This window comes from Pelophylax lessonae, assembly GCF_965119305.1.
Source record: "Pelophylax lessonae genome assembly, chromosome: 2".
Lineage (NCBI taxonomy): Eukaryota > Metazoa > Chordata > Amphibia > Anura > Ranidae > Pelophylax > Pelophylax lessonae.
In genome coordinates, this window is record NC_138769.1 from 43,585,474 (window position 1) to 43,599,214 (window position 13,741).

A 13,741-nucleotide genomic window follows, 5' to 3' on the forward strand; every position below is an offset into this window, starting at 1 on the left:
ATACATAAAGATATGCAGGTAAGGTGAGCAGCACTACTCAGCTATCTTCCATGTGCATGCAATCAGGCCCTATAAGAAAAAAGTCCGGGATTGCTGCACTCCAATTTATTGAAAAACAGAAGATAAAATATATACAAAAATACAAATACAAAGTAGTTCCATATCCATTATTTTTCAATAAATTGAAGTGCAGTAATCCCAGACTTTTTTCATATATATATATATATATATATATATATATATATATATATATATATATGTATATATATATATATATATATATATATATATATATACATATACATATATATATATATATATATATATATATATATATATACTGTATGCACACACACACACACACATATATATATATATATATATATATATATATACACAAACACACACACGTCATATGCACGCATGTCCATTACGTCAACACTACTCATATTAATTAGATAGGAAAAAAAAATCATAAAGTTACTTAATTAAGGCCAAGTATTTTATAATGACATATGACTATGAGGTATGTAAACAGACTCGATGGAAAAAAATTATAGTCTAATATCACTGAGTTCTATTTATTAAAAATGCTTGAGACATTCGCACAGCTGTCACAAAACATCCCTGTATTTTCCTCATATGTTTATTTCCTATGATCATCAGCTCCATCTACAGTAGTATCCATTATGCAGTATTTTCCTGACTGAGGTATTTTAGAAAAATACAGCATTATGGCCACTAGATGGAGCTGACAATCATAGGGAATAAACATATTAGGCAAATTATTGAGATAATTTGTGATGGCTGTCTAAATGCCTAAGACATTAGCACAGAATTTTTGTTATTTTTTTATAGACAGACTTTATTCTTCACTGCTGGTCCATTCTCTTGAATACGTGTGCTGCTGCTCCATCCTGGTCCAATCACAGTCTGGGGCAGACCCTAGACCAGGATACATGACTCATCTGCAGTGTACTGTGCAGAGGAGTGACAGCTCACTGTACCATTGAGCTGGGCTATATCATAAGACTGGCAGAACAGAATATGTCACCTTTGCATTTAACATTTTGTTTGGGGTTTGCCTTTAAAGAGTTTTCTTTATTTAGGGAAATGCACAACCCTATTTTGAAGATTATTTGGTTATTTTTGCCATTACACAGTGCCAAAATGTTATGCAAATTGTTTAGCCAAATTTTCTCCTCCATTGTCGCTACACTAGAATGGAAGACTTTTACTACTATACACTTTAACAGGGTAGTGTTATTCTCTCAGGGGAAACAAAGCTTTTTATTTTTTTATTCGTCATACAGTATAACTAAAAGCAAAACTTTTTTTTTTTTTGGATAGATTGACAAGGGGTTAGAACCCCAGATTTTACTGCTTCCCTGTTAGAGAGATGCACCCTCTCTAATTGCATACTTGTCAACATTTAAGTTCTGGTCCTCAGGACATAGTTATTCTTGCCAGCAATCTGCCTTAGGCCTGCCTAGTAGCGGTCCCGTCCAGACCCCTTTTGCGGGAATTGCCCACTCGGAGCCCCCAATCACTGTAAGGATTGCCTTATTGAGTTGCCGCGCATGCGCAGTAACTTAAATAAGGGTTACGCTGTGATCACGGGACACAGCATTACAAGGACTCGAATCCGAGATATGGCACTGTCCTGGAAAATCTGGGACAGTTAGCATCTATAAAATAGTCCATGTAACGGAACCGCGACCCATAACGTGCTTGTGGGCATCCATCAGTATTCTGCTTCCTCCAGTCTGAACATAGATATCAGATATTCCAGCCACCCCCTATACAAAACTAGATGGAAGCTTGTAGATGGAACTGGAACCTTTTATTGAACAGTCTCACACACAACATATACAGCACAAGGAAACATCCCCCTCCTGATCAAATTACCACACCAGGTCAGGTGCCTGATTACATTATCCTATGCAGATTAAATTGTGTACAGAAATATAATTAACGTATCTAAAGAACAACCAACCCAAACATTATTTTACTTTTCCACCAGTAACTAATAGATGACAGTGATTCAATCAACCTGAGCAAATGAACTAGCGGACTGCTGTCCTCGAGCTCCTGAAGTACAATACACATTATCATAAGTGTAAACACAGGACCCACAGTAAAAATAGGTGAGTAAATCAGCATATTCAACAATGTGTAATAGACAGGTGGTTGAGCTGGTAATATTAGCATCTGCTATGAGTCTGACTGTGTGAAGCAGTCTCTTATTGGCAATAGGCAGCTAGGCCTTAACACGAATTCTAGGCCTAGAGTCTTCATATGTTCCTTGAGATATATTGTTGAAAAATATTACTGTCCCATTTGAGTAATCCAAACAATATTCTCAGTGTCCATTAAGTCCATAATTTCCTTGGTCACTCTGTGTCCCTAATAGACACAGGGTGACTTACACATGAGAGAGGCCTAAGGGGCTGAGAGAGGGATTTCCCAACCTCTCTAAGGTAAGCTGAGTTCCACGGGCCCCCCAACCAAAGTGACCCCCCCCCCACAATCCAGATCACCAATATCATGGGAAATTAAAGTGAGGGTAAATTGGAAATATCAGGTTGCAAATGGAACAGGAATAGAGGAGAAATCCTCCAATGGGGACATTTGTTCCTGTGAAAACCGTGTAAGAGGGGATATCCCTCAGATTGGAAAGTTATTATTTCACATCTTGTTAAGCCGCTTTCAGGCAATAGTGCAGCCTAAGGGCCTTCTGTACATAGAGCATAGAACATAGAGCCGTCTACAATATTCTCCCAGAGATTTTAAGTCTTGCGTGTATGACCAGCATTTACTTGTGTTGGAAATCTACAATCATGATTTTGACAGTTCCCGCCCCAGGGCCGGCACTCCAACACGTTTCACCCAATGGGGCTCAGTCGTGGAGATAGATCATTATTTTTTAATCAGTTTTACTTTAAATCGTTGTGTTTATATATTTTTTAAACCGCGCCTCACGCTTTTTTTTTTACTATTTATATACTATTTTTGTTTTATAAAAATAGTATTAATAAGGAATGCTCCCTTGGCACATGATTCCCAGAGCACTATAGGCTAACTATTCAAAATGTTCACCAGGAGCTTTTTTGCTTATGTCTGTTTGAACCCATTGAACAGAGCCGGCAAGGAAGGTGGACTGAGGGAGAGGGGTTATTGGTTTTACTCATTCAGTCTTGTGTTCATATTGAGCTTTTGAGCTCTGTTAACGCCTGTTTTTTTTTTTTGTTTTTTTTTACAGTAAAGCAGGAAGAGGATGGATAAGTTGTGAAAAGGAACCTAGAGGTCAATCAACTGACTTGAACTGAAAATACAACATACTGTGTATGCAATATTTTATGTTTGAGTGAATAAAAATTCCTAAAATGTTGTTTTAGGATAGTGGATAGAGCCATGTAAATCATTCCTTTCTGAACCTTGGCCAAATGTGTTTTCACACCCACTGGTTTACAACAAAGATAAAGCCTAATAATACAGAGCCATTCATTCCAGGTGGCATACAGCTGTTTCAGGCTAGTTAGCGACTATCAGTGCAGTAAATGGAAGCCATGACTTCTTGGGGAGCAAAGGTTAGAACTCAATGGGCTACGATGAGGTGGACCAAAAATAATTTATGCATCTCATTACATCAAAACCCCACAATGAAAGTTATTCCTCATTTTAAGTACTGTCATGCAAACCATTTCTTTATGCCCCTGTGGTCAACTGTCCATTAGGAACTGCTGGGGCCCTAAAGTGGGTCTGGATGTACACTTGGCCACTGGGCATACATTGAATGATTTTAATGGCTCCGCCAACTATCCACTTGAAAGTGTACTTCTAGGCAAAACTTTTTAGTTTTGGATAGTGTGGAAAGGAAAGACCCTCTGTGAAGGTTTTTTATTGCTGTCTGTGTCCCCATTGGGGAGTTACCCCCCCCCCCCCCACGTTGTATTTGTACTAGGGATAGATCGATATGTTTTTTTCAGGGCCGATACCGATATTTTGGTCACAACGTATCGGTATCGGACGATATTTTGTACATTTAAAGTTTTGAAAAATAAAGACAATTTTTGACACAAATTTGGTACTGAACATGTTAATTTTTGTTTAATGCTTAATGGCTGGCTGGCACCCGGTGGTGGGTGGCTGGCTGGCACCCTGTGGTAGGTGGCTGGTTGGCACAGGGGCTGTGGGTGGCTGGCTGGTACAGGGCCTGTGGCTGGCTGGTACAGGGCCTGTGGGTGACTGGCTGTCTGGCACCCTATGGTGGGTGGGTGGCTTGCTGGCTGGCACCCTGTGTTGGGTGGGTGGCTGGCTGGCTGGCACCCTGTGGTGGGTGGGTGGCTGGCACAGTGGCTGTGGGTGGCTGGCTGGTACAGGGCCTGTGGGTGGCTGGCTGGTACAGGGTCTGTGTGTGGGATGGCTGGCTGGTACAGAGGCTGTGGGTGGGTGGCTGGCTCGCTGGTACAGTGCTTGTGGCTGGTTGGCTGGTACAGGGCCTGTGGGTGGCTGGCTGGCTCGCTGGTACAGTGCCTGTGGCTGTTTGGCTGGTACAGAGCCTGTGGGTGACTGGCTGGTTTGCTGGTACAGTGCCTGTGGCTGGCTGGCTGGTACAGGGCCTGTGGATGTGGGTGGCTGGCTGGCACCGGGCTGCTGTGGGTGGGTGTATGGCTGTGATACACTCCCGCGAGACTAGTCCTGACTCCAGACAAGGCTGTCCAAGGTGAGGTAGGCAGCCTAAGAAGGCAGAATGACATCACAAAAATATCGGCCATATAAGCCAGTTCTGGGGCCGATACCAATATATTGGGGAAAGTGCATATCGGCCCCCGATATATTGGCCTTGCCGATAATCGGTCTATCTCTAATTTGTACAGGTAACTATTGTCCTCTAATATAAAAATGAAGGGACATCCACAATTTTGTCGCAAGAAACAACAGGTAAGGAGAAATCTTACATTGGGGACACCTGTTCCAGGGAAATCTGTCCAAGAGGAGGGACTTTCTCTAACTTCCTGTTTAGTCTCTGGGATAGGAAGTGAAGGAATATTTCCCCAGTGACACACAGACAGCCAAAAATAAACAGGTGTGAGTCGTCACCCTTCCCAACTCTATTCAAATTTAAAAAAAAAAAAAAAAACATTTTGGCTATACATGCACTTTAAATTAAATAAACTTACCTGCAAAGAAGTGGATGCGGCACCAATGAGGAGGCCTAAAGACTGCGCCACCAGCGACGTCATTGTACCGAGGGCTGAAAACAAAACAAAGCGCACTGCGTCTGAAGGCTGTGATGTCATCCAGTACACAATACTGCAATACGCTACAGGGAATATGATCTGCAAAGAAAATAGAAGAACGTGATGTCATTAGTACATGCGCAAACAAGGTTACGTCCACTTGCTGGTTTTCTTTTTGACTGTGAGCTGCAGCAATACCATCATTGAAAATTGTAAATGACAATGGGATGAATGTATAATGAATTGTTTGTGGGCTGCTGCTGCTTGAATTTCCTCCTTACCTAGGGGGCCAGGACCTAAAGGTAACCTTACAGAGATTCAGATTCTTGCATAATACCCATTATTCCCCTAAAATTGGATATTGAATTGACCATGATTAAGAACTTAGCAGAAATCAAGTGTTGTATACAACATCTGAAATACACCTTCAATCTGGTAATGACGACCAGAATTACTCAACCCAATTGGTTGCTTGTACTCAGCTGGCTGTGTGCGTGTCTTAAGCTTTTGAGCTCTGTAAACAACTGACACACCCCCTGGTGGCATCAGCAGGCTGGCTTGGCCTAAGATTACTATTAAACATATGTTTTTAAACCCATGCTTTTACACTTTATATATAATACTAATGCTTTATAAATAAACATATAATAAAGAGAGCATCCATGAGACAGGACTCCCAAAGCACTATAGGTTAACTATACAAAGAGCCCACCAGAAGCAATTTGCCTGTTAGCATCCCACCCATACATAATTTCAAGTACAACAAAAATAGAAACCATAACAGAAAAAAAACAGGAAATATAATCAAATGGGATGACAAAGGATGCTAGAGTATATCTGAACGTGTTTCGAAGACTAGGCTTCATCAGGAGTGCTTTTAGGTGCTGGTGATGAAAGAGACATAATGTTGCAATCAATGTTTTTGAATTTACATCAACATGATGAATATGATCATTAAAGCGGAAGTAAACCATCCTATGGTTTTCAGCCAAGGAAGCTGCCATCTTTGCCTCCGTTTAATCTTCAACTGCCATGATGCTGCACATGTGATCAATTTTGACACCGGCCATTGGATGGTTTGACAGTTTTGGTTGAGAGCACAACCAATGTGAAAGTTACATTCCCGGGAATAAATAAACATATAATAAAGAGAGCATCCATGAGACAGGACTCCCAAAGCACTATAGGTTAGCTATGCAAAGAGTCCACCAGAAGCCATTTGCCTGTTAGCATCCCACCCATACATCACTTCAAGCACAACAAAAATAGAAACCATAACAGCAAAAAATCATGAAATACAATCAAATGGGATGACAAAGGATGCTAGAGTATATCTCAACGTGTTTCGAAGACTATGCTTCATCAGGAGATCTGTTAGGCGCTGGTGATGAAAGAGACATAATGTTGCAATCAATGTTTTTGAATTTACATCTACATGATGAATATGATCATTAAAGCGGAAGTAAACCCTCCTATGGTTTTCAGCCAAGGAAGCTGCCATCTTGGCCTCTGTTTAATCTTCACCTGCCATGATGCTGCACATGTGATCAATTTTGACACCTGCCATTGGATGGCTGACAGTTTTGGTTGAGAGCACAACCAATGTGAAAGTTACATTCCCGGGAATGTAACTGTTTTTTGAAACTGTTAAAAGGATGGGTCTACTTCCACTTTAAAAAACAAAAACAAACAAACACTGGTATATTACTTACAACAGATGTATAGAGAAGACAGGTGACACTGTGACCTCATACATAGGAGGGGGGGGGCACACCTCCCCCAGACTCTCTATATAAAAACAAAGCAGTACTACACATAGGGGAGACCCAGAAAGCATACCTTAAATGACAAATAATATGAAAAGGCCAACCTCCAAATGGACTCCAAATATAGCTCCATTTTGGATTTTTTTTTTTGGAATATGTTGTAGTTCTGCATTGTGTTATTATATAGGACATGGTCTATCTTAACTTCTTTCTGTATTGCTGATAGGGTCTGTTCCCTTATATATATCCTCCTGTGTGATGCAGAGTCTGGGGGATGATGTGTTCCCCCACCCCTTGCTCCCTATGAGGTCACAGTGTCACCTGTCTTCTCTATACATCTGTTGTGAGTAATATTCCAGTTTTTTGTAAAATAATAATATTCATCTTGTATATGTAAACATTGATTGTAACATTATGTTTCTTTGATCCCCAGCAGCTGAGAGATCTCCTGATGAAGCATAGTCTGTGAAACGCGTTGAGATATAGCATCCTTTGTCATCCAATGTCATTTAAATGTATTTCACAGTTTTTTGCTATTCTGGTTATGGTTTCTATATTGGCTGTACTTGAAATGATGTATGGGTGGGATGGTAAAGGCGTCTAATGACAGAAAAGCTCTATGTAAAGATGTGATGTATACATCTCTCTTTTTTAATCATCTGTTGGATTTTTAATGAATCACACAATAAAATCTTAATGCCTTTAACAATTACTTTTTTTTTTGCCCTGTATTCACGTTATGTTTTTTTCTCTAAGGTGCTGCTACTTCTCTACCCAATCACATCCCTGACCAAAATGATATGGTTTTGACATTGGTTTTATATGGTTTGATTGGCTGCATTTAATTACAAGAACGGTTTCTTCTTTCATGCTTATGCTGGCCTTATCGGGCCTTCTATTCTTTTACCTGGAAGGGGACGTCCGCCATTGTTTTGGCTAAGTAGTACGCTTTCAGGCTATACCAATAGTTGAGATGTTCTCTGAGAAATACTCCCATTTCAAGTGGAACTATTAGAAAAAATAAAAGAAAGATTGTCAGAATAATAGTAATAATAATAATGATACTACTACAACTACTACTACTACTACAACTACTACTACTACTACTACTACTACTACTACTATTACTGATAATAATACCAGGACCTAAGTGTTTTTTTTTTTTTGTTGGATGCCTGACCCTTTAGGTGGACTTTATGGTAGAGAAGGAAGTAGCTTCATGATCACATGACTGCTGTGATTGGCTTTCACACTGGTCACATGATCCAGAGTCCATCCCACTGACTCCCGATCAGAAGCTGCTGACCGAGAGCTGTTGCAGTCAGTTTGGTCATTGTGTGGAGAACATGCAGTAAGTTCACTCTCAGCACACACATACACTATATTGTCAAAAGTATTGGGACGCCTGCCTTTACTCGCACATGAACTTTAATGGCATCCCAGTCTTAGTCTGTAGGGTTGAATATTGAGTTGGCCCACCCTTTGCAGCTATAACAGCTTCAACTCTTCTGGGAAGGTTGTCCACAAGGTTTAGGAGTGTGTCTATGGGAATATTTGACTATTCTCCCAGAAGCGCATTTGTGAGGTCAGGCACTGATGTTGGACGAGAAGACCTGGCTCGCGGTCTCTGCTCTAATTCATCCCAAAGGTGTTCTATTAGGTTGAGGTCAGGACTCTGTGCAGGCCAGTCAAGTTTCTCCACCCCAAACTCGCTCATTTATGTCTTTATGGACCTTGCTTTGTGCACTGGTACACAGTCATGTTGGGACAGGAAGGAGCCATCCCCAAACTGTTCCCACAAAGTTGGGAGCATGAAATTGTCCAAAATGTATTGGTATGCTGATGCCTTAGGAATTCCCTTCACTGGAACTAAGGGGCCAACCCCAACCCCTAAAAAACAACCCCACACCATAACCCCCCCCCCCCTCCACCAAATGATTTGGACCAGTGCACAAAGCAAGGTCCATAAAGACATGGATGAGTGAGTTTGGGGTGGAGGAACTTTACTGGTCCTGACCTCAACCCAATAGAACACCTTTGGGATGAATTAGAGTGGAGACTGTGAGTCAGGCCTTCTCGTCCACATCAGTGCCTGGGCCAGCTCAATATTGAACACAGGGTTCAATATTGAGTTGGCCCATCCTTTGCAGCTATAACAGCTTCATCTTAGCCTTCCCAGAAGATTTGAAGCTGTTTTAGCTGCAAAGGGTGGGCAACCTCAATATTGAACTATGCGTGTAAAGGCAGGCGTCCCAATACTTTTGACAATATAGTGTATGTGTGACTGTAGGGTGTTTAAGTCCACTTACCCTGCCACCACATACAGTATAGGGGTTACCTGGTCTAGAAGAAGTTAAAACTGCACTCCAGTAATTTTGTGGGACACAGTCAAATAATTGACCTCCTAAGTCCATATGAGTGTTGCTACTGTACAAATCCTCCCTTCATTGATGCTGGATATGACAAAGAATGGTGATCTTCCAATGCTTTAACGATGAGAGGTAGCGGCTGCGACAAGATCGCATAATTTACCATCCCTTTCCTCTCTAAATGTCCATTCACAGACAGCCTTGTATCCTTTTCACAGAATGCAAGGCCTTCTGTGAATGGATGAGGGGAGGAGAAGGGCAGATGAATGACGGGATCTCCCATTGTTTATTCAACAAATGGTAGGGAAGGAAAGAAGGTGGGGAGGGGGTCCCATGCCATTTTGTCTTATTTTGTTTTGTTTTTTTGTGTGTGGGTTGTCCCTTAAAAACCATGCCAGACCCTCATTAAGGATAACAATTTGTAGGCAAAAAAGCCAGCAGCCAAATGTAATTTACTGTAAATACTAGGGATGCACTGATATCCGCATTAAATGATCCGCTGAAAATGATCATTTTGTTATTAGAAAAAAAGAGCGCCGATAATGGGATGCCGCAGACCACTTCACGTCAATGCAAAATTGCATCCTATTGACTTCAATGCAAAACCACCCCCTATTGACTTCAATGCAAAATTGTGTCCCATTGACTTCAATGCAAAATTGCGTCCCAATGACTTCAATGCAAAATTGCGTGCCGTTGACTTCAATGCAAAATTGCGTCCCATTGACTTCAATGCAAAATTGCGTGCCATTGACTTCAATGCAAAATTGCGTCCCATTAACTTCAATGCAAAATCGTGTCCCAATGACTTCAATGCAAAATTGTGTGCCATTGACTTCAATGCAAAATTGCGTCCCATTAACTTCAATGCAAAATTGCGTGCCATTGACTTCAATGCAAAATTGTGTCCCATTGACTTCAATACAAAATCCCGTCCCATTGACTTCAATGCAAAACTGCGTCCCGTCCCGTCCCATTGAGTTTAATGCAAAAACGTCAGCCACATTAAATACATTTAAAACATTTAAAAAAAAAACTGTCCATTTTTGTTTTCGGTTTTTGGCCAAGTGTGCATCCTGAATTTTTGTTTTCAGTCCAGAATATTCATTTTGTTGCATCACTAGCAAATTCCATTCTTTTTTCCTTCATAAAAGTCTGGTTTTGCTGCAGTACTTACTACACATTCTACAGGGTGCTCCAAAAAACAAATAAAAATGTGGGGTCCCCCCATAATCAATACAAGACCTATATCTTTGATTACGGTCTGACATGAATAATAAAGGAGATCCCTGTGCCAAAAAGAAAACAAAAAAAGTGGGATTCACCCTTATAAATCCATACCAGACCCTAATTCAGGCATACAACCTTACATTCTGTGCATGGACGAGGGGAGGGGAGGGGAGGGGAGGGGCAGGGTGGATGAATGACAGGATCTCTTCTCATCTATTTAACAAATAGTTACATTTATTTGCTGATTCTCTCCCTAGAATTGTTGCAATCTACAAAAAATGTACAGTATGTATTTATGGAGCTCAACAGCTCCATCTAGTGGCAATAATGTGGTACATTACTACTCTCCATAATAAAAGAACATTCGCTGACAAGGTGGAAATAATGGAAAGAACATTTCTTTTTGCCCAATCACAGAGATGAACTAAAACTGAAGCACTCTGGTGCAGCTGTGCATGGTAGCCAATCAGCTTCCAACGTTAGCTTATTAAATTAAGCTTTGACAATAAGCCCCCGTTCACACTGAGCACGGATTTGAAATCGCGTGACTTCATCTGAACTCGCACGATTTCAAAGCCACATTTCAGTCCAACTTCGGGGGGCATCTTGAAAGACATCTGTGCAGGGTTCATGCGGCGATGTCTATTGCATTCGCCCCCGAATTCGCCATAAGTAGTGCAGGAACTACGTTTGTAAATCGATGCGGTGCCGCAAAGTCGCCACTAAAACCCCATTTATATTGCCACAATTTGACATGTGATTTGACAGGTATAATCGCATGATAAATCGCAGCCTGTTCCTGGCAATGGTATCGTCCTAATTGGTGCGACGCCGACTTTGCAGCCCCACACCAATTTCCAAAAGCAGTTCCTGCACTACTTTTTGTAACTGGGAGGCGACTTCAATAGACACCTGTACATGAACCGGCACAGATGTCTTACAAGACGCCCCCCCTGAAGTCAGACTGAAATGTGCTTTAAAATCGTGCGAGTTTATGTGTCGCATGATTTCAAAGCTGCACTCAATGTGAGCAAGGGCTAAAACCTGGATGATTGGTTTCTTTGAAGAGCACTCTCCAGTTTTAGTAAAAAAAAAAACCCAATCAGTGCTTTAAGTGGCCCAAAAGAGGTGCCGGTACTCTATTATAGCCTATAAATTTTGTCCCCCCCCCCCCACCCCACATCAGGGTCCCCACAGAGCACCCCCACTTGGCCTGGGCTGGGACTTCCGGAGCAGGAGGACTCACTGGTGGTGACTGGTCTGGCTCTGGAGTGGGAAATATTCTTGGGGGGGCAATTGAGGGCGCAGATGTCCAAAATGAGCGTACTGGTACGCTAAGGCGCACGGAGAGGTGGCGGTATGCTCAAAAGCCATATTTGGAAGTGGCGGTACCAGTGCAGAGTACCAGTGCATACCTGCCCACTTAAAGCACTGCCCCCAATGTACATACAGATTCATTGGACGAATAGCTATGACATTTTTTTTTATAAACAGACCCCTAAGCGTGTCTTCCAATCATGTCCATAAGCTCGCCCACTCTGGAGAATGGCGTTCTCCTGCATTTTCTCCACACAAGATTACTGGTAAGCAGGTCATTTTTTCAGCGGGATTGTGGAGGAACGCAGTTCCGGCACCTCTAGTACTGAATGTATGTATTTGTCCGAAGTTCAGGAGATCTATTGTTGCTGGAAGGGATCTTTTTTTTGGGGGGGGCCGGGGGGGGGGGTAAGGTTGCTAAGGAGGTCTATTGAGCTACTGTTGCTGGGGGTCAGTTGTTGCTTGGAGGAAAATAAGTGATGCTGGTTGCAGGGAAATCTGTTGTTGCTGCTGGAGGTCTATGGTTGCTGGGGAGGTATTTTGTTGCGCTAATCCAATGTTGTTGGAAAGTCTATTGGTGCTGGTTGCATGGAGATCTATTATTGCTGCTGGGGATCATTGTTACTGGGGAAGGGGGTATTTTTTTGTGGGTGGTACATTGTTGCTGGGGGATCTATTATTGCTGGCTGCATGGCATCTATTTTATTGCTTTTCTTGTTATCATTAACAAATTCTATACAAATTACTTTTGTATATGTAGCGCTACTCCCTTGGGAGTTGCTGGTTACGGGTTCCCCTGGGTTACCATTAGCAACAGCATGACAGTTCAACATTTTCCCAAGTGTTTTGGCTCAGTAAGGTTTGTTTTTTGTGTTTTTATTGAGAGCTTGGGTAGGAGAAGGGAATGATGGGATACTCCAACTTATATAACTATGCACAATCTGCTGGGATGACTGAATAATGCTGAATGTGGCAAGGCCGCTGATTCACCTTGTCAGTAGCGGTGAAGAAGTAGTTAATGAACTATTGAGGTAAACTTGACTGTACTGCAGAACAATATTCAGGGCCCTTCCTGGCACCCCCTTTGTTCCTATTCTTCAGGGTTATCTATCTGGCACCCCCTTTTCTGTAATACTCTCTGTGTGAGCTAGCTCCTTGATCCCCTGACTTCACTGGAGTGGTCCCCCTTCCTGGGCAGACCCTTAGGCAAATCTCCAGGTACTCACGGACACTGTTTTTCCCGGGAGACTCTGCCAGCCGCTCCACTGTCAGCTACACCGGATCTTCTGCAGCTCAGCTCCACACCTGGTTCACTAGGCCGACCGCCTAAGTCTACCTTCCTCATACACAGCAGAAGGAGAGACAGCCGTCCACCTCCTCCTGGGACTCTGCTTCCCGCCAAAGACCCCCTCTCACATGTCCCCTCAGTATTTATGATCAATCTCAGGCTGCATTACAGGAATGCCCTCCCACTGGGACTGTCATAAAACCTGATGTGTCACTGGCTGGGTTTCCTCCACTGTCCAACAAGCTCCCTCATTGGATACAGTGGGGACACTCCCTCAGACCCAGTGAATCACACCTGGAAACATGTGACAGGCAAACTAATAGATCAGGCTCCCCTGATAAGCAGAAGGAGCAAAAGATGCTTTTTTCCTAGCACCTACCTAGGAGGGTGCTACGTATAGAAAAAAAGTACCACAATTGTTACTTGGTTCTGTATTCTCTAAAACTGGGAGGTGGGTAGAGGGTTGAACTAAGAAATGGTGCATGAGTCGGGTAGGAAGCGGAACCAAGAAATTATGCAGGAGGTGGG

At 42.3% G+C, this 13,741-nt stretch overlaps 1 protein-coding gene across 1 annotated transcript in view; it reads right to left on the reverse strand.

Annotated features, from left to right (window-relative positions):
• Window positions 1-13,741, reverse strand: part of ABCG1 (ATP binding cassette subfamily G member 1) — a 163,255-nt gene that overhangs the window by 5,624 nt on the left and 143,890 nt on the right. Inside the window, exons 12-13 of the mRNA XM_082246242.1 lie at window positions 7,917-8,017; window positions 5,184-5,342 (exon numbers count right to left, since the gene is read on the reverse strand). Coding sequence (XP_082102368.1) covers window positions 5,184-5,342; window positions 7,917-8,017 — 260 coding nt within the window. The remainder of the gene's footprint in view (window positions 1-5,183; window positions 5,343-7,916; window positions 8,018-13,741) is intronic.